Raw genomic sequence first — 21770 nt, forward strand, 5'->3', positions numbered from 1 at the left:
TAAGAAAGTCACTGTAGCAATATAGTAGCCCTGGCGAAGTGGAGTCCCTAGAGGCAAGCTAGACGTTAGGATATGGAGTGGTGGGTGAGGACTTCTGTTTTAAAGAACAGAGAGGAAAGGGAGCAAAGCATGGTGGGATCTATGGATTTCTTTAAAAAGTCTTCCAAGGCAATGACTTGGAAGATACATAAATGTTTCTCTACTTGTAAACAGTGCCTGAAAAGTGACTTCTAGTGATTTCCAGGAGATAGTAAGTAAAAGGGGCATATACTATTTCCATGTAAGAAAGATTAATATGAAATACATAGAGCTGCTTTTTTCAATGAAAAGAAGCACAGGCAGAATAAACAGAAATCAATGGAGTTAAGTTCCAGCAAGGAGGGGGTGGGGAAAGAGACGAGGAGAGCCGAGGGAGAGCCACGGGGCGAAGGATGCCTTTTTGCAGTGTTTTGACTTTGGGGGAACATGTTAATGTTCCACATATTCAAAAAATAAATTTAAACCAATAAACTGTGAAGGAGGGAAAAAACCCTAAGATGGAAAGCAAAGTGAAATGGACGGATCCAATTGCTTTGCACAGGATCCACGATGAAGAGGGGAAAAAAGAGAAAGAATTCGAGGTACCACGAACACAGTATTTTGCTACAAATACTCAGTCTTAGACAACGTGTGGGAGAAAGACCAAAAACATCCTCAGTTCTTTGCGTGGTTTTATGTAGTGATGTTGGCAAAGCAATTCTGAGACAATTCTTTGACGTTAACATCGAGCAGAGGAGTAAATGTATTGTTTGGGGAGCCAGGTTTCTCACTGAGGGAGAAGGAGCGTACAGGTGATAGGTGGGAGAAGTTGTGGGGATCATTGGGAATCCGAGGCTTTGGCATGAGTCGGTTTCTGAAATACGGATGTGCAGACGCATTCTCATGTAACGTGCGTGTGTTTATGTGTGTGAGTGTATGTAGGTGTGTATATTCTGTCCGCCGAAGGGCCAAGACGCAAAGACACCCCAGTAGCAGTGAGCGCGTCTCGTGCCCAGACTTTGGTCTCTAATGTCATTCCCCCACTGAAAGGAACAGGCTGTGGCAGGACGGGGGCAGTGAGCCTGGAACATTTTGTTACTGCTGCAAAGTATGGAAATGCTCCAAGAATGAGGAGGGCCTCCCACAGGACATACATGCCAGCTCGAAGGGACTCCCACTTGCCACACCTTGGGCAATTTGAACACTGATTGTGGACAGTAAGGAATTAGAAACCATTAGGAAAAAAGAAAATTTAGGCTTCCCTACCGATAACCAATTGATAAACAGACAAATAACCGGGAAGAAGGGAGCCTCTGCTGACGGAGGCAGGCTCAGGCCAGCTGCCGAATGTGAAGGGCGTGCTGGAGAGGGGGCCATGCTGTTGTAGCCGTGGTAGCCAAGACAGGATTGGGCAAGAATCCCCGATGGCTGCTGCAACAAGGAGGAAAGTTGGATAAGGATGTTCCCATTGTCTTAAAATGTCTCTCCGCAGATTACAAGTTAGAAAAAAAATACAGTAGAGAAATCAGACAATACCTTGACCAAGTGATGCAAGTTAAATCCCCAACGAGGGGTGGGGGACATCATGTGCCCCCAGATGCCAGGTCCTGAGAAGGACACAGAGTCCCCTAGGCTGTGTTCCAGCCATTCAGCAAGGGTGCATAAGCTGGGTTCAGTGGTGAGGAGACCTCAAAGCCCAAATGAGGAACTCTCTGTTTAAGAAGAAGAAGAAAAAAAAAGGGTGGGGTGGGGACTGTATTCTTGAAAAACTTCAGTGTCGTCAACGAATGACCTCAGTGACCAAAAAATAGAATGTTCCAGATTAAAGGACTTGACCATTTAAGGTAATAACTGATTCTGGGCTGGAGGAAAAATAATACTCTAAAGGACAGTCAATTTTAAAAGAAGAGTATTAGGTAGCATATTAATATTGAATTCTGTAAAGTTGATTGCTCTATTATGACTATGTAAGGAATGGAAGCGTTTACCCCTGAGGTGTTTAGGGGTGCAGGGATGTCGTGTAGCTGGTCCTCATGGTTCAGAGGGAAACACACACACACACACACACACACACGAGAGTGAGCTAAGAGTAAAGCAACTGGTGTAAAATGTTAACAGATGAACGTGGGTCAACGACAGCAAATATTGCTAATGTGGAGCCGCCCTGTAGTTTGGCAGGAGATTTTTCTTTTATTTTTCTAAGAAGTTTATGGCAAATCTGTGGCTCTCTTATGTATTTGAATTCAGAGCACTCTATGGATTAACTATAGAGGGTGCTTTCTCTCCTGCAGATAGAGAATTTGAAAATTACCCCATGTGTCTGTCTTGCCCTTTGACATGCTAATTCCCTTGCTAGAAGGGGACAGGTGAGCCACCAAGCTCGGTCCTTACAAACACCAGGTCTGGAGTGAAGCGACCATGATTGCAATTCCAGCTTGCCACCTAGTTGTAGGACACTGAGGAAATCACTAACCTCGGAGCCTCAGTTTCCTTATCTGTAAATTGGGAATAGTTGTGGTCTTTGACTCTGCCAAATTCAATTCCTGCAAGGGCTGGGAGGGTCAGGCTGGCCGCTGGGTGGGGGCCGTGGGGACCCGAGCAAGTGGGGCACAGCACACATCACTCAAAAGAAGAGCTGCTACCCCACCCCATTGGTGGTCAGTTTGCCCAAGTGTTGGATTTTATGCAAAATCAACAGATTTTTAAATGCAACTAATTAAAATTTCAACAAATAAGAAACCCTCAGGGGGCCAAACAACACAGGCCCGCAGGTTGCCTTCAACCAGCTGCAAGGTGTGGTTTCTGCTCTTAACTCCAGCCTGGTCGGGAGCTGGTTTGGGTGTATGGGAATCTGAAGCCAATTCCAGAAAGGCTGCTCCCGTGTTCTGGGCGGAGCAACACTACGACTCTGTAAGACTACGCAGAGAATATGGAAGGGGTCCCCGTATTTAAGGCCTGGGAAAGATCAGGATATTGACCCCTTCTGCCCATTCTTTAAACAGTTAAAAGTTAAAAACTCCTGCTGGGAGCTTGCCTGTGTAAACAGGTGAGGCTGAGCAGCTGACCTGGAGGGAGCCCCGCCTGGGATCCACACATAGAGAAGAAATCAATCATTAAACACGAAAATAATCAAGGATTAACTTGATTAAACAGTCGATGTGAAATTTCCAAAACCACTGGAAATTTTATCAAGGATTTTTATCTAGGTAGGAAACAAAGGAGAAGATTCAGGGTCTTAGAATCTTTCCCTTCCCAATGTTGGCATGGTTCTATAATACGTGAGTTCTGGGGCTTAAGTAGGCAGCTTTCATAGGAAGAGTTTAATGAACCAGTTCTGATGGGCGTGTAATATCTGGATAGAAGAATCCGTTCGGCGCGGGGTTCTCCAATGTACAATTACACATTGTTGGTAAACAGCCGAGACTATTTTGGGCTGGCGGGTATAGTGTGTTTCTTGTTGGCAAGATAGCGTATATGGTGACAGAGGTGTCAGATGGAAAGACGGTGTCTGTTTCTGAAAATAACACTTTCTCGTTGTGAAAAAAAACAAAACAAAACAACAACCCACTTTTATCCATTATGCAAAAATAGGGACTGTGAGATGTTAGGTTCCTGTTCAACTCTACGTTCCGGAGTTCGAGTTTTATGACTGCTTTCCTCTTGCACTCAGGAGCTCTGAAAAAGGAGGGAATGGAAACAGCACAGGCCGCTGTGTCGGGAGCAGCTGGGAGAGTAAAATATTTAATGTCTCTGTCACTGCTAGGGTGACACAGCGGGTTACGAGCTAGGTATTCCCCTAGCTATCAATGATTCAGAGGAAGGTAAATTTGAGCCCAGGAGGCGGGGGCCATAGTAGCTTCTCGGCTGTTCCCGAAGTGTCAGTTTGGTCACACATTTCTTCTCTTAGTGTTTCATTCTCCCACGTAGGATTAGCAACGGCTAATGTTTATTGTGCTTTTCCTTGGGGCCCGGCTCTGTCCCAGGAGCTTGCTCCGTATCGGGTCCTTTCCTCACGGCAACCCGAAGAGGCAGGCACTACCGTTGTACCCATTTGGCAGATGAGAAAGTGGAGGAAGTCGTGGGCATGCTGGGGATGCCATGACTGGCACTGTGGAATGACCTTGGCAACTGGAGAATTCTGACGTGGCTCTGGTTGCAGCCCTTATGGCAACCAGCTGTGTGACCTTGAGCCCTCCATGTAAGCTTTCTGGGCCTCAGTTTGCTCATCCTCAAAATGGGGATAGTAGCAGTATTTTAGTCATGTGCTGGAGGGGAAGATAACATGTTAAAGGATGGGAACAGTATTCGAGCTAAAAATGGTTCTTAAAAGAAAGGCAGTTATAACGCACAAGAACAAGGTAAATGCTAAATGTTCTCAGTGATCTAAACCACCAAATATGCCGCCCCTGGTACCGTAGAGACGGGGCCACCCTGACGTAACAAAATATTCCAGTTTTCTATGCCGTTTTCACTTTAGGAACTATTTGGTGAAATTCACTTCTTACTTTGTGAAATACGAAACATTCAATGTCATTTAAAAATACTCTTTTTAATAACTATGAAAAAACTTACCGTTTACCATTTGAGTTACTTAATACCTGAGTTCTCGGGATGGGCCAGTAGCTGCTCGGAGCATGTGGTTCCTCAGAGTCCGTGTTAGGAATTAGGACATAACATGCTACCTGTGGTGGTGACGTAATGTCAGTACGTTAGTTTATTCTAATGCTACTTTATTATTTCATTTCTTAATTGAGGTAGATTTCAAACATGTAAAATAGAAACAGTCATATAATGAACCCCACCTTCGTTCACGGCCATGGCCAGTGAATGGTCTTTCATCTACCCCTCTGTCTGCTTCCTTCCCCATATTATTTCAAAGCAAACTCAACCAGTGCATCTTTTTATTAAACCTGGTTTTGAAATTTAAGTTTGTTTCATTTGTTCGTACCATGATAAAGATTGTCTGAAATTGTTCGCTCTGTAGATGCCCGAGTCCCAGGTACCATACACGCTGCCGAGGGGTTTACGTGAGGTTGAGGTTTGAGGCCCGTAACGAAGGCATTATCTTCATGTTGTAAGTGAGGAGGCTTATTGAGGATATTTTCCCCAAGGTCTCCTAGGTCGTAAGTGGTAAGTGATTGGGAAATAAGTCCTGAGCCTTTGAAATTTACTATTAGAAACAAAACCGACCACAATACAAGGTAGAGTACAAAGAAGGGGTTGGGCAGACAGTAAGTTCCAGTACAAGTGAAAAAAACAGTGCATCAGAATGTGAGGATGTGGGAAAGGAACAAAGTGCCTTGTTGCCTCGGCGAGTATGTGAGTGTGTCCCTGCGAGGGGACGGGAGGCAGAGCAGGGAGGAACCTGCCGAGAGGGGTGGGAAACAGGTGGACCAGGCTAATTTCTTTCTTTTTATTATTATTAAAAAAATTTTTTTAAAAGATTTTATTTATTTATTTGACAGAGATAGAGACAGCCAGTGAGAGAGGGAACACAAGCAGGGGGAGTGGGAGAGGAAGAAGCAGGCTCCTAGCGGAGGAGCCTGATGTGGGGCTCGATCCCATAATGCTGGGATCACGCCCTGAGCCGAAGGCAGATGCTCAATGACTGCGCCACCCAGGCGCCCCCAGGCTAATTTCTAATGCCACGTGAAACTAAGAGTTTCCAGAGTAGCACACAATACACTCCGTCGTAGCTTCTGAAGACATCCTGAATAACCCCACCGGTTGCTCCTCTTACCTACCACAGCCATTTCTCAAGAGCTGTTAATTCAGATTTCAGAATGTGTTGAACATGAATTGGATTTTGTATTTGGTCTAGGCAGCCAAGCTGAAATGTCCTTCAAAGGAGTCCTGCCTTACTGACAGCCTAAGGGTTTAAACAGGGACCGGCACCCATAATAGGTGAATTTCGTGGGCTACGCGCAAACATACATCGGATTAGCTGCCTCAGGGTTGGGGCAACGCTGTTTTCTGTGCATGGGATTTAGACTTGGGAAGCCAAGATACAAATTCGTCACAGCCAGAGCTCTGAGGTAAAGGGAGAAAAGGGAGGGTGTAGCCTTTGAGTTTAGGTTGGGGTGTTAACCAGTAAGGAGCCCAGGGACCAACCTGCTAGGCAGGTCTGGCTGTGGAGTGCTCGGAGGTGGCCGCTTTTGTGGCTGAAAAACCAACTTTGGGTCTTGAGTGTAGTTTGGCTTTTCCTTGATTGTTTGATGACAAAGCCTGTGTCACAACTATGAAATACTGAGGGATGGCCTTGGGTAAATCCAGAGCACAGTTTTCTTCAGAGTGCTTTTAAAACATGATTTGAAGAGATTTTAATTATTTCCAGATATTTGAAGTTCAAATCTATGTGGTATTTGAAGACTTGTAAGTAGGTTTTTTCTTGGGTTGTGCCCTATACATACATATGTATTCCTGACTTGGTTATAATAATTTGTGGATTATTTAAACCTCTCATTTATTCCCGGCACTCTTCTTTTTATTCTTCTGTTAATGTTTTCTTTCTTTCTTAAAGAGCTTTGGGAAGTCAGGAAGATTATTTTGCCGAAATGTCAAAGTTTAGGGCAGTTAGACTTGGTCCTTTTGGGAATGGATCGCTAACATTGACTTCCGATGGCCAGCTGAGGGAATAGAGAGTTCTTGGGAAGAGGGGTGGAGTTGGGATGTAGACTGGTTGAGGATGAAGGGAGAGTCCCCTGAACAACTCAGCCAGAGCCTGCTTCCTCCCCAGACTTACAAGGACCCATTACAGTGAGCTCTGCTTCCTAAATAAAGGGATGATCTTCCTGATGCAACTCCAGAGTTCTACAGTAATGCCGTCCCCTAAATCCCGTGTTAAACATTATGAATGTGGAGGAGCATTAGTAATAGCATGATAAAAGTTATAAATAGTATGGTGATCACATTGGGGTTGAAGAAGTAACTTTTCTGTGTCACGAATCCCATCACATTCAAGAAAGTCCTTGCATGAGATGGGGGTTGAAGTCTGGGTCGCTGGAGAAAGGGGGTGTGTGTAGAAGAGCAAAAATATTCAAATGTATCTTGGTTGGTTGGTTTACATTTATTTCACTTCCGGGTTTAAACAAAAGTTCTCCCTTTATCACATGGCTCTGGGAGTGGGGGTTGGGAGTGGGGTAGGTGTCGCTAAATCAAACCCAAGCCCTCACAGCCCCCAAAAGGTACCCAAATTTTAAACGGAAGCAAACGTTGATGAAGAAGAGAAAATCTCATCCAAAGAAAAAAGTTCTGGAATGAATTGGCATGTTTCCTGGGGTCGTGTTTTTTTAAGAGATGGAGTAGAAAACTTATTTAATTGGTACTTTAAAACCTCAAAACGTTTTGATGTTTTAATCAGTGTTAGCTACTTCTATGGGTTTATGCTTTCTCTCCTTTTTTTTTTTTTTTTAATGTTTTCTCTTAAAATGCAAATCCGAATATGTGTCTGTGCAAGGCCTCCATGAGTCATCCCTATCTGAGCAGGCTGTCCTTATTTGCATTAAATACCAGTTTCTTCCGGGTGTTCCCTGCAAATAATTTTTTATAATTTAGTTAAGTAGCCAAAAATAGCATGTTTTATCTTTGGGTAATTAGAAGAGAGAAAAGAAAATATGGTCATTTATGTCTTAATTACATAATGTGCTAAGAAATACTAGCCACAGCTTTCCAAGTACGCAGTCCTGATGGGGGGTGAGTTCTGAATTTGTAGACAGACTGAGCAATATCTGACTTCATCCCCTGTAAGGGGGTGGGGGACGCTGTGTAACCAGCGGTACTCAGAACTAGCGTCCATAGAATCCAGTGTTTATTCTCGGAGATGTCGTTTTCTAAAGTGCTTATTTGACGCTTGTATGTTATCAAAGCGGAGCAGTAAAACAGAACAAAACTGAGGGGTAACTACAGCCAAAAGATTTTGGAGAGGAGGAGTATTATGGACATTATCCATTCATGGTGATAATAAAGGAATAAAAATGATGACTTGTTGGCTGATTCTGCTACCGTTTTTTGAATCTTGTACGGGGATTGTACTTTCTTATTACCTGTAAGCTGAGCTGGTGAACTCCCCCCGCCCCCCCCCCACTTTGATCCCTGCAGTGGTAGCCGATCCCCGACTGGCTGTGGGAATTTGGATGAGTTGCATTAAGGATTGTGCACCGAATCCCTATCGTGAGTGGTTTTTCCACACCACCGAGCAATGCTCTGACATCAGCTGGGTGTCTACCCTTCAGCACAATGCTGACACTACCGACTCGGAGATAGCATCAGATCCCACAGGTTCAGGGCTCTGTCCCACAAGACTGCCCTGCCCCCCGACTTCAGATACCAGCTGCCAGTCTAGCTTATCACCTGGTGCTTAGGACAGGCAGGCTGGAGATTGGAGGTTCCAACAACCCCCTTTTTGGGTTCAATTCATTCGCTAGAGCAGCTCCCAGAACTCAAAACAGTTTACTTACTAAGATCACTGGTTCATTACAAAAGGACATGACTTAGAAACAGCCAGACGGAAGAGAAGCATAGAGCTGTAGGTGTGCGCCTTCTCCAGGCGGGTCACGCGCCCTGAATCTTCATGAGTTCACCAACCCCGAAACTCCAAACCTTCTCCTTTTGGGTTTTTATGGAGGCTTCCTTACACTGGCATGATTGATGAAATCAGTGCCCATTGGTGACTGAACTCAATCTTCAGTCCCTTTCCCCTCCCCTCATCCCTAGCTTATCTAGGTGTTTTCCAAAAGTCCCCTCGTTAACATAACAAAAGAACCTCATCACTCTCATCCTTTGGGAAATTCCAAGGGTTTTGGGAGCTCTGTGCCAAGAACAGGAAGAAGAGCAAATACATATTTTTTTATTATAGATCACAGTATCCTACACATAATCTCTCTTTCTTAGTTCCTTGGGAGAATGGGCTAGGCAGTAGTCATCATATTTTTTTTTTCGAAAGCCATAGTTCTTTACATAAAAATTCTGTAGGAGTCCGTAGTCAGTTTTAAAAGAGATGGCAGCTCAGCTGCTGGGTCCTTCTGTCCCAGGAGCTGTGCGAAAGAGCAGTGCCACAGGGCATCTCTGGAACCACCTGACCAGCGCATATGGGCAGTGAGCAGGGGAGAGGCCAGGAGGAAACCAGGTAGCCCTAAGGACTGCTTCTCTCCGTGTACACAGGGCAAAAGGCATTTCCTACAAAGTGAGAGACCTGGGTTCTAGGTCATAGTGGAGAAATGCTCCCGCAAGGATGAACACACTCTTGGGGCTGGTGGTGCCTCCATTTTATGCCCCTCCCCCTTGATCAGTTTCCACCCTGAGTGTCGCAATCAGAGGCTGATGTCAGGGTGGCTGGGCACCCACCCATTCTAGCTCCAACGCAGATTTAACTGTGCATCTCTTAGTTATTTGTTTCTTCAGCTTAGATGAACTGTCTCTTCTCCAGTTTGTGCCACAGAGATTTTAATAGGTGCAGTTACGGTACTGAGTGTTGTAACGGAGCATAGACTATTGACAAAGAATTTTATCCCAGTTACCACCTACATGTGCTTGGGCAAAGAACTTAATCTCTCAACGTCCGTTCCCTCACCTGTAAAATGGGGAGATCATTTGACCCTCAACAAATGATATTAAGATAACATATTTCAGGCACTTAGCTCTGGGCCTGATCCATGGAATGTGTAGTCCTCTCTCTTGTAAGTGCTCACCAGCATCATCCCATGAAGACCCTGGAAGCTTCAGAAGCTCTCTACTATAAGCGTTATCATAGGTTCTTAGAACTATCAGATGTGTAGAAACAGGCAGTCCTGTGAATTGACCTGCTCCGAAAGCCAGAACAGATCATGAGAATTGCCTGCTGTCTATATGAAACTCTGCAGGTGGTTCAAGCCAATGTGTTTCCAAAGGACAATAAAATATTAACCACATGTTTGCAGTATGGTCTTGGTCCAGAACTTCGGGTGTGAATTCAGCTGTCTGGAAGAGTTTGTAATCGAAGTTGAGTCCTCTAAGCTGACTTTTCTTTTTTTTTAAGATTTTATTTATTTGACAGAGATTCAGCCAGCGAGAGAGGGAACACAAGCAGGGGGAGTGGGAGAGGAAGAAGCAGGCTCCCAGCGGAGGAGCCTGATGCGGGGCTCGATCCCAGAACGCTGGGATCACTCCCTGAGCCAAAGGCAGACGCTTAATGACTGCGCCACCCAGGCGCCCCTCTAAGCTGACTTTAAATACAGCAGAGGAGACAGTGATTAAATGTAAGATGGCCCTCGTCCCTTAGACTTCTGGGACCCAGAATTTGTGAAGGTGTTAACTTTTAAATGGAATGAGAAGTAAGGTTCTGTTGACCAGTTACAGACATTCATGAAACCGTGACAGTGTCTAGAAAAATATCTGGTAGGTACCTCAATCATACTTGATGTGTCAGTCATACATAGTGTCCATTTAAACTTGGCACATATTTATATAAATATTTGGAAAATTTAAAACATATCACATATGAAAAGGGTTCCATGAGGGAGTCTTAAGAGGGTTCATGTGTTCGGTGGAAGCCACACAACTTTATGATGCGGATTACAAGGGACGAGGAACTAACTTTGCAAATCACTTTGCCACTGGACCTGTGCCCAGGGCTCTTGAGGTCTGTTGACCTTAGTGCATGAAGGTCAATGGTTTGGGGTCTCCATCTACGCAGAGCATAGGTCAGCGAGGGCTCTTAGAGGAAGAGAACGGACACAGGCTAGACTTCATGGCATCTCATGATCATTGGGAGGGAATTGGAATCTTCTGTTTACTAATGCCTGGGAAGGTGCAACGATACAAAGGAGTCAACGTGGCAGGTTTCATCTTTCCTGCCCTGACATGCAAGCCATCCCTTCTCTGAGCTCAGACACCGCCTCTGGATGAAACCAGCTGGCTCTCAGGCTGCCGTCTTTGCTATTGTGTTCATCGGCGAAGACAGAGAATGATCGTAAAGAAAGTAGAGGTGGGCAGAGTCCACCCTGGTGCAATTTTTCTCTCCCTGTGACAAGTCTGAAGAAGTTGGGGAGCAAACAGATGTGGCTGAAAGCTCACTGTATGACCCTGGAGAAGTCACCTAGCCTGTAATAAAGCCTTCAAAATGAAGATGACCCTTTATTTGGGGGGGGTGTGGCGAGGATTTCATGAAAGGAGCCCAGCACACCACTAACAGCTTGGTAGTCGTTGGCTACAAGGGGTAGGTAGGTGTTATCCATCGTTGATTATTTTGGAAAGAGAAACACAGTCAGTCTCTTGTTTGGGAGGAAAAATTCTTTTCCAAAACGTACACGTGTATGACTTAGAAAGCTGCAGTACCAGGACACAGTTCTGATTTCTGACCTTCCCCCTTTAAAGTTGTACGGAAAACATTTCCTATGTTTCTATGGCTGTCGTTTTTAATGACCGCCCTAAAATCATAATTTATAAAACCATTATCCTGTTGGACTCCCGGGTGGTTTCTGTTCCTGCTTTTTATAGCTAACCATGACCATCAAAAGTTTTGTGTGAATCGTTATTTTACTTGTTTGTTTATATTGGAAGAGTTTCTAGAAATGAGATCATTGGGTCAAATGTTATAAATATCTTTAGTATTCTTGGTGCGTAAAATGTTGCTATATTGTTTTCATATGTAAGGAATGTACCAGTTTCAATGCCAGCAGCAGCCGTGTGTGTGTGTGTGTGTGTGTGTGTGTGTGAGAGAGAGAGAGAGAGAGAATTCATTCAGCTATATTCCAGGCAACACGAGATGTTAGTAATTGAATATTGTTAACCTAATAGGCATAAAACGGTGTCTTGGTTTTCCTCTGTTGCCTTTGTTTGGTTATTAGTAAGAGTACTCTGTTCCCTGTGTGCTTGTTATTCCAGTTACGTAGACCTCTGCCCCCTCCACTTCCGCTTCTATTCAAACAAGCAGTCCTATTGACTCTCAATGGGGGAATATAAGCTGTCTCCTTGGACATTGCAAATTTTAAGGTTTATGTTTAGTTCTGAAAAATTATGCCAGTTCTTATGTCTTTCTGTAGTGTAGTCTTTTAACATTTTTTTTTTTTTTTAAGTAGGCTCTATGCCCAGCGTGGAGCCCAGCATGGGGCTTGAACTCACGACCCTGAGATTGAGACCTGAACTGAAATCAAGAGTCGGGCACTCAACCGACTGAGCCACCCAGGCGCCCCTATAGTGTAGACTTTACGTTAAATGCATCCATTTATCAATAGGGTGGTGACTCTTCAAACATTAAAATTAATTGAACTCGACAGATTTATTTCTTATTTCACCTTGGAGGTTTTGCTTTCGGGCAGCTATCCATTGCAAAGTCCCTATGGTTTTTATAGTATTTAAGCATGAATATAAGTTAAAAACCTCATCATAGAGGCAATAGGAATGAAGTAAAAATAAGACCATTGTCCTTACCAGCGTGACTGTACAAACAATGCCTTTTTTCCTGGTAACTTTCAGTATTTATTATAAAAATACATTGTGGATTGAGGCTGAGTCTAAGTAAACACTTGGGGAGTTCTGGCGTTATTATCCTATGGGAACCAGTTCTAGTCTTTTGTTTACTTTTTTCCCTTAGTTTTCCAGACAAAAGAATGGCAGCCCCACCCGGTCTTAATTTTAAACACATTTTTCTAGTTGCCACCACCCTGATCCAGGCCCGTATTCCTCACTTCACTTACGTTCACACCAGCAGTGCTGTTTCTGAATGTGGCCACAGAGGTAATAGGACCCGAACTGCTCGGTTTTACAGATGACAAAACCATGACGGGCGATGCTCGGTGGCCGGCGTGACCTCTGGCCGGTCTTCCTGTCTGGCTCTCACCTTCCGGGCCACCCACGCTCCCTCCTCTATCGGATTAATCTTCCTGAAGCACCGTGCAGATCATGTTCTTGCAGACATTTTAGTGGTCCTTCCACTCCCTGGAAGAGAGCCTGGCCAAGCCCTCATGGGCCAGGGCAGAGGACTCCAACCAGCCCTTCCCCAGCTCCTCTCCTTTCAGGTGGGTGGGTGCCTCCTGTTGCCCGCTGCTCAGTCTTCACCCCAGCTATTCCTCCTCAGTCCTGAAAATCTCTCCCCATCCACCCTGAGTGCTCGCTCTCCTCTGTGACTCTCCTATTCCCAGCTCCAAATGAGGAAATCATTGTTGATTTAAATGCACTCCCATGTGATACAAGCTGGGGAGCATTTAAAATTTCCCCACTCACTGGTGTAGGATAGATCTGTCTGTAGATCACGAAGTTTGCTTTATTTTTCTTGTCAGTTTCTCCATTTCTTTTGCTTAGGTTTTTCTTGTGACCGAGGATGCTCTAAGCTGATGGCGTGGCAGGAGAAAGCAGTGGATGCTCGTGGTAGGGGGGCAGGCTCGGGTGCTTCTGGGACAGAACCTGAATTCAGTCTGAATCCGCATGTGTGAACTGTACCACATGATCTATGTAGCACAGACTCGCCTGTATGGTCAGAGGGCTTGAATCCAGTCTGACGTTACCGAGCTGAATGACCTGGGGCTTCACCACCTCTGTTTTCTCTGTGGTAGAAGGAACCACAGTGCCTGGCCACACATCTCAGAATAAGTCCTTGACGATTGTGAGAGATGGAAGGGTGACAGATACTTAGTGATCTGTAAGGGGATGCCTTGTATTAATAAGAAGTCATCATCCTTGCCAGAGGTTGTTGGTCAGCTCATGACAGAGTTGGGACAATATCACCAAAAATTCCTTTACATTTCACCAGAACAATGAGAAAACTGCCCTTCTCTGAGAAAGTTATGAGGTTTCCCTGCACCTTTTTCTTTTCTTAAAGATTTTATTTATTTATTTGAGAGAGGGAGAGGGAGAAGCAGACTCCCCACTGAGCAGAGAGCTCAACCCGGGCTCGATTCCAGGACCCTGAGATCATGACCCGACCTGGAGGCAGACGCCCAACTCACTGAGCCATCCAGGCGCTCCTCCCTGCAGCTCTTTCAACGGTAGCCTTTGGGGTCGTGCGGTACGACATGGTCGTCAGCTTCCTTTGTGGCACAGGGCTCCACGGAGGAGCAGAAGTTGAAGCTGTGGACGCAGAGAAGCCTTTTCTGTCCCGAGGAAAGTTCTTGGCTGATTGTCCCCCAACGGTGACATCAGCAGTCCCTTAATTTTATGGGAGTTATCCCAGGCTTCTAGGCATTCTAGGTTTCAGTTTAGAAGGAAATAAAAAATATAACCCTGTTTGTCCTGGAGACAGTAGAGTCACGTTTCGGTAACTGTATAAAGTTTAAATTTAATCTAGATCTTAGATATGTTTTATTACTATTGCCTCATGAGATTGTCTAATTACAACTGTCATCAAGCTTGTCGGATTTTGCTCTGCAGAGTATCGGGCAGATTCCAAGCAGGGTGTGGCAGGTGTGTGGACTAACTGGGATTACGGAGAAGATTTCTGCTGCCTCTTAGATTGGGCTCTTGTTCAGAATAACTTGGAAATAATCTTAACACTGAATCATTATTATTCGTGATTAACGATCTGTCTGAGTTCTCTGTCATTACAAATTAGTCCAAAACTTAACAGCTTAAAGCAACACACTTTTGTTCCCAGTTTTTATGGATGAAGAATCCAGCACTGCTTGATGGTGTCCTCTGTTCTTGGGTCTCTCACAAGGCTGCAGTGAAGGCATCAGCCCAGGCTGGGGTCTCATCTGAAGGCTGGACTGAGGAAGGATGATCCACTTCCAAGCTCGTGTGGTTGTTCGCAAAATTTATTTCCTTCCCCCTCACCTTAAAAAAAATTTTTTTTGCAGTTTTATTGAGATATAATTGACATATAACATTGTATTAGTGTAAGGTATACAACATAATGATTTGATATATGTGTATATTATAAAATGATCACCGCTGTAAGCTTAGTTAACATTCATCACCCTTATATACTTACAATTTTTTTCCTTGTGATAACTTTTAAGATCTGTCTGAGTAACTTTCAAATATACAATCTGTATTGGTAGCGCTAGTCCCCATGCTGTACACATCCAAAATTCATTTCCTTGAGACTTGTTGGTCTGAAGACCCCAGTTCCTGTTGGCCGTTGGCTGGACAGCCCGAGTTTCTTGCCATGTGAGCCCCTCTGTAGGACAGCTGCTTCATTAAAGCCAGCAAGAGGAGAGAGCTGATGGGCTGGAAGGAAGTCAGAGTCTTCTGTAACCTGATCATGGAGAAAACATCCCATTACGTGTGTCATATTAGGTTGGTTAAAAGCAAGGTCTTATGCCTAGCCCACTCTCCTGGGGAGGGGGTTACATGAGAGCAGGGATAGCAGGTGGCTGCATCATTGGGGGCAGAGAGGATTCTGCCTGCCAGAGTTGTAATTTATTATTTTTAGTATAGAACATATAATAAAAACATGCATAGTATAGGACACATAGAAATCTAATGCCTAGACTTCTTATATCATGATATATGTTTTGTTAAATACTTTGCATTATCTTTAATTATAATACTAATCATAGGCGAAGGAAATGAGGAAAAACACGTGTTAGAAATACCCTTTCCTGTGGGGAGCTTTAAGAGCCATAAAACCAGATGATGTAGAATGAACAAAAATGAATTTATCTTCCTTTCTAAGCTGGACACGAATCAAGTCCTACAACAAAGCTGTTATTGACTGGGGACTCTTGGCCTTCTCCAGCCTCTGAGTTCCCTTTGTGTATGCACACAGATCCTACTCTAGCCATGACAAAACTCAGTTTTTTGTCCCTGCTTTTGCTTCATTGAAATCTGGAAACCTTATGATAGCAGCAAAAGTTTGTGCTTTCATTATTACTGACTTCAGGCTTTTATCGCAAAGGCGGAAAGGTCATTCTTTTTGCCTGGGTTCCCTTTTTCTCTCTCCTTCAGTGCCTCCCCTACAAAGGAAGAAGGATTTCATTCATTCATTCACTTCGCGGTACTTGGTAGCCAAGTATATAAAGGCGACAAATGTTGGGTGTTAGGGTTCATGTTTGGAGACTCTGTCCTTTACCCCTTTGGTCTTGGGGGGTTTATGACCAAGAGGGCTGAACACTATGGAAAGCAGGGTGGAAAATGAAGCACCACTTTATGAAGAGCTGGAAAAAACCCAAATCAAGATCTGGTATAAATGATGCCTTTTGGTTCGTACTCCTCCCCATCCCCTCTACCCGGCGCTCTTTTTCAGGCAGGCCTGCAGAAAAGCCTGGAGTCTGCTAACCAGACAGCTCTCTGGTCAGGGACAGAACAGGGAGAGAGGAGTCCTGTTGCCAGGAGGCAGGGCCCATCCTGGGGTGTTGCTTTCATGGAGATGGTTGGGTAGGAAACAACCCACTCACTGTACTGAACTTTAAACTTGGGTCAGGGAGTAACAGGATCTCCCTTAGGGCTGCAGGCTCTGAGCTGTATGGGTATTAAGGCCCCTTCCTTGGGCAGGAGCAGGTGGAGGGGGAAGGGAGCTGAGCAGTTGTCAGAAGGTATAGTCTTTGATTCTTTGTTTTGCAAATTCCTATCTCTTAAGGACTCCGAAAAGAACCCAATGGAAACTAGCATGTACCTGGGTTGTTTTGTTTTGTTTTTAAGATTTTTATTTATTTATTTGAGAGAGAGAGCATGCACAGGAAGAGTGCAAGAGAGAAGCAGACTCCCTGCTGAGCGGAGAGCCCAATGTGGGGGCTCGACCCCAGGACCCTGAGACCATGACCTGAGCTGAAGGCAGACGCTTAACTGACGGAGCCACCCAGGTGCCCCTAGCATGTACCTTGTATCTACTCTCTGTGGGCTGTCCCTAGGGGTTTTTACAACCACGAGGAATCTAAATAAATCCTCACAGTATTTGAAGGGTCACTATCCCCCTACCCTCTCTCTCTCTTTTTTTTTTTTTAACAGATGGGAGGCATAAGCTTCTAAAGTGTTAAGTAACCCACCCAAGTTATAAATTAGTGAATAGTAGACCTGGGATTTGAATCCAGGCCCATGTTCTTTCAAATAAACCATGCTCCTTCTCAGTCGAAGCAGGAGCTGGGTAAGAATATTTTCTGAAGATCGTGTGACCAGAAGAGTCCTTGAATGCTAAGTCCTTGATGAATTAAAAAGAATTCTGATACATCATTTGCCTGCTTGCTCTGACGTCTGGTCCCATTGACTCCGGACGCCATGATTATAAGCTCCCGGATTCATGAGGAAGTTCCGCGCCGAAGCGGGGGTGGCTGGGTTAGCAGCTGCGCGCCCACCCTCACGTGCCAAGGGGGAGGATGGTGTGTTGTCCCACAGGCGTGGGCAAGCGTGTGTCCTCTCTCCTTACACAGCTGGCGGCAGCTGCAACGCTACTGTTCCCAACCAATAGGACAACCGTATTGGTGACATTTTCCCGCCACTTCCCCTGGTCGTTAATTCCGTATTCCCAGAGCGTGCACGGTTTACCCAGGTCAGTGCTGATTTTCTCTGGTTGTGGGCCTTTGGTACTGACTGCATATTGTCGCCGTCTCTTACGACCTTTTGTTTTAGTCCAGGGGTCAATAGAACTTTTTCTGTAAAGAGCTGAACCATAAATATTTTAGACTGTGAGGCCACATGGTATCCATCGTAACCATTCAGCTCTGCTGTGGTGTAAAAGCGGCCGAGACCGTACATAAAGGAATGAGCAAGAATGTGTTCTAGTAAAACCTGGCTTACAAAAACAGGTGGTCAGCTGAGCCTGGGTGGCACAGCGGTGAAGTGTCTGCCTTCGGCTCAGGGTGTGATCCCGGTGTTACGGGATCGAGCCCCACATCAGGCTCCTCCGCTATGAGCCTGCTTCTTCCTCTCCCACTCCCCCTGCTTGTGTTCCCTCTCTCGCTGGCTGTCTCTATCTCTGTCAAATAAATAAATAAAATCTTTAAAAAACAAAACAAAACAAAACAAAAAAAACAAAAACAGGTGGTCAGCTGAGCCTGGCCTGTAGGCTCTCATTTGCTAACTCACGTCTGGACTGTAAGCCCCCTCAGGACAGGCAGAAGTGCTTCTTTGTGGTGGACCCTTGCCAGGTGCGGGGGGCGATAGTGATAGACAAGAAAGATCAGGGCTGCCCTTCGGTGCCTTCAGTACCTTACCACAGGCTGGTTTAGTTTTGCGTACGTAGTAAAATTGTAGGCGGTAAGTTTTGGATGGCCTTGAATAGCGAGACTCCCGAAGAATCTCCAGCGTGTACAGCTTCTTATCATTGCTGTCAAGCTTTCCTCCTCCATCCACTGACTACTTGAAGTCTTCTCCTGGTGCGGTAGGTAGAAACCGTGGAGAGATGGCAAAGATATCTTAGAGGGCTTTATCGAAAGTTCACTTGTTCTTTCCCCAGATCTTTGCGTGGCAACTAGACGGTAGGCACTGAGGATTCACAGATGGGTCTCTGTTCTTGTACAGCTCGTGGTCTCCTGGGAGAGGCAGAGGATAGATGAGTAAGAGCGAGCGTATATTTAAAAACTGTGGTAAGTGCCAGGAAGAAAAGAGAGAGGTAAGTGTTGGGGAGGTTGGCGGCAGCAGGAAGAAGAGGGCAGATACCTGTTCAACACCCTCCGTGGAAGTGGATATTGAAGTTGAGATCTAAAGAATGAGAAATAGTAGCCATGCGGAGAACTGGGAGAGGAGCGTTTCAGGCAGTAGGGAGAGCATGTCCAAAGGACCTGAGGCAGGAAAGGCTTCACGGGCTTAAGTTGAAAGCAGGGCCATGGGGCTGAGGATTAGTGAGCAAGAAGGAAATTGTGGAAGTGTGCAGAACTCTCAGACATCGGGGAAAGTGTGGATTTAGTTTAAATTATAGTGGGAAACCACAGTCTGCTTGGACTGCCATAGCAGAATACCACAGGCTGGGTGGCTGAAACCACAGACAATTCTTTTCTCACATTTCCGAAAGCTGGAAGTCCAAGATTGAGGTGGCAGCTGGGTTGGTTCCTGGTGAGGCCTCTCTTCTTGGCTTGTAGATGGCCACCATCTTGCTGTGGCCTTTCCTCTGTGCGCGCATGGGAAGAGAGCTCTCTGATGTCTCTTTCTCGTCTTATAAGGAGACCAGACCTGTCAGAATAGGGTCCTGCCCTTATAAAATTATTTAGCCTTCACAACCGCCTTAAAGGCCCTGTCTCCACACGCAGCCATACTGGGGGTTAGGGGTTCAACCTGTGATTTTTTTTAAGGGGGCACAACTCTGTCCAGAGCACCCTAGGAAGGGTCTAAGCAGGAGAGTGGCATGACTCTGGGGGCCGCGTGGAAGGTGATTGTGGGCAGTCTGGTTAGAGTCTGGCATTACAGGAGAGAGATGATGGCGGCCTGAAGTAGCATGGCGGCCATGGGGATGAAGACAAGGGAATAGATTGGAGGTGTGTGTTTCAGCAGAAATGATTGGCCTTGCTGTGTCTTGTGGCTCTCGTGCCCAGTTTACTCACCTGTACCCCTGAATAACCTGGAAGTCTCCAGGGGGTGTGTTTCCAGTGCTTGGTGTGCTAGTCTGCACCAGGCAGGTGCTTAATGAAGGGGGAGTAAGTGCACACGTGGCTGCCATGTGCTACAGGGGTGGTCAGAGACGTGACAACGTTTCCAAATCCACATTCTAGATAGCGTCTGCCTTATGGGGGTCATGGTTTCGACCCAGAAAGCTGCTTATGTCACTCGGGGCTTCAAAGAAATGATTTCTTCCGGATTTTTCTTTGGTAGTGCTAAGACGACAGAGCTATCGATTCCCATATGCCTGCATCACACACACACGCACACGCACGCACGCACACACACTGCAGAGAACTTCCGCTCGGCTCAGAGCTCCGCTTTCCAAGCGGCCCACATGGAGTGGCTGTTCCTGTGCTACGTTGGCTGCTTATGCAATGTCTTGCTTACTCTGGATCGCGTCCTCGTGGCTGTCAAATCCATTCCTCTTTGTCCGCTCCTCCCGCAACCTCGAAGGACTGGATCCCTCCTTAATGTTGGAAATAAGCGCGGAGACACTTGGCAATAATCACAATGAGGAAATGATCTCTTACGGGATGTTTCTAGGATGCACTTGATGCTCCTGACTCGGGCACCTAAAGATGGTTAACGTGGCTCATTTTATGTTATGAGCTAGAATGAGAAAGTATTTCTGTATGGTGCTTTCAGACTTGTGAATGTCATATATGTCTCTGTGACAGAGAGATGGGGTCCTAACTCCTGCCACTTGGCAGCTGGGCCTCAGTGCCCTGACCTGTAGGATGGGAGACTATTATCCATCTCACAGGGTGGTCCTGCTTGACACACAGCAGGCGCTCAGTCAGTGGTAACCGCTTTCATTACTTTTGTTCTGAAAGAGTGCTCGTGCAAGTGTTGCCTTTAAGGGTTTAGGAATTTTAAAGAGCGTGCATTAAATTTAAATGTCAGCTAAAGCATGGGTGGCAGTCTATTACAAAATCACAAATCAGGCCAACGAAACATGTATAAAACCCCAAGAAATAGTTATTTACTAGCCCACAGAAAATTGGGATTGCAGGAGAATATTTTACTCTGCAATTAAAAGGCTTTAAAACAGAATACATCTCTGCTTAAGTGTAGTCCTGTAATAGTTTAATATTTTACCTCCCGGTGGGGGGCAGGTGCATTTTAGAAGAGACTTTGGGAAATGGAAAAGCCTAAAAGGGATAAATCCCCACACCATTCCCATTTGTTATTTATAATAACATTTTTCTTAATCATGGAGAAATCGTCAGTCACAACGACTTCACATTTGCATACTTCACTGTAAGGACTGTACTGAGTACTTACTGCAGGCTAAACACTGAATGGAGCTCGTTGCACACATCGTTTCACTTAAATGGTGCATGACAGTTGTTGGCATTTTGGAAAAAGAATAAATGTCTGCATAACCGGGACTATTTTATACATACAGATTGTTAACTCACTTTTTAACTCAACATGCGTGGACTTTTGCAATGTCATTAAAAACTCTAATGATCGGCGCACCTGGGTGGCGCCGTTGGTTAAGTTGGTGTCCGCTTGGGTCATGATCTCAGGGTCGTGGGACTGAGCCCTGCGTTGGGCTCCGCAGTCAGTGCAGAGTGTGCGTGAGATTCTCTTTCCCCCTCCCTCTGCCCCTCCTGCTTGCATGCACACTCTCTCTCTCTAATACACAAATAAATCTTAAAAAAAAAAAAAAAAGTCTTCTGATCATGTCCTAAGTTGCGCACTGTCCCAGAGAAGGAGGCTATCACAATTCATCTACAGTTACCAATCATTGGATACCCCAGCTGCGTCTGGGTTTTACTATTTTAAATAATGCTGGACAAAACCCTCAGATAAATATTTGAACATTTCCTACATGGTCAGCTGTGGCCCTGAAGATTTAGATGCCTAGATGCTAGATTGGGTGCATAGCGTGCAATCAGCCATGGGGATCCACGCAAAGCAACTAAGGCTGGACTAAAACATATAAGAAACTGTAACATAAAAGTAGAATATAAGAGGTCTCTCCTAGGAAAGCGATTGTTTTGCTGCAAAATTTTTTTTAAAGTAAGCTAGATACCCGTGGGACTCGAACTCATAACCCCAAGGTCAAGAGTTGCGTGCTCTACCAATTCAGCCAGCCAGGGGCCCCTTGGCTGCAAATTTTTAATAATTACTGTGCAAGTTATTCAAGGCGTTTTGTTTTCTCCTCTGTAGAGTAGGAATGACAATAATACCTTCAACGGGGTGGTGTGGGACGTTGCGAGGAGCCAAGCCTCTAAGGCATTTCACGCAGGGCCTGGCGTGTAGTTACCACTCAGGAGATGGGAGCTGCTGTCATTAACAACGTC

General features: G+C 45.3%; 1 protein-coding gene across 3 annotated transcripts in view; it reads left to right on the plus strand.

The window, feature by feature from the left end:
- Positions 1–21770, plus strand: part of ATP8B1 (ATPase phospholipid transporting 8B1) — a 126168-nt gene that overhangs the window by 42758 nt on the left and 61640 nt on the right. The window contains exon 1 of one of the 3 annotated variants that reach the window (XM_057313373.1): positions 17226–17413. The exons of the other annotated variants lie outside the window; for them this stretch is intronic. Coding sequence (XP_057169356.1) covers positions 17241–17413 — 173 coding nt within the window. The 5' untranslated portion in view covers positions 17226–17240. Of the gene's footprint in view, positions 1–17225; positions 17414–21770 lie in introns of those variants that run through there. 3 annotated transcript variants of the gene reach the window in all.

This window comes from Ursus arctos, unplaced genomic scaffold (assembly GCF_023065955.2).
Source record: "Ursus arctos isolate Adak ecotype North America unplaced genomic scaffold, UrsArc2.0 scaffold_17, whole genome shotgun sequence".
Taxonomy (NCBI): Eukaryota; Metazoa; Chordata; class Mammalia; order Carnivora; family Ursidae; genus Ursus; species Ursus arctos.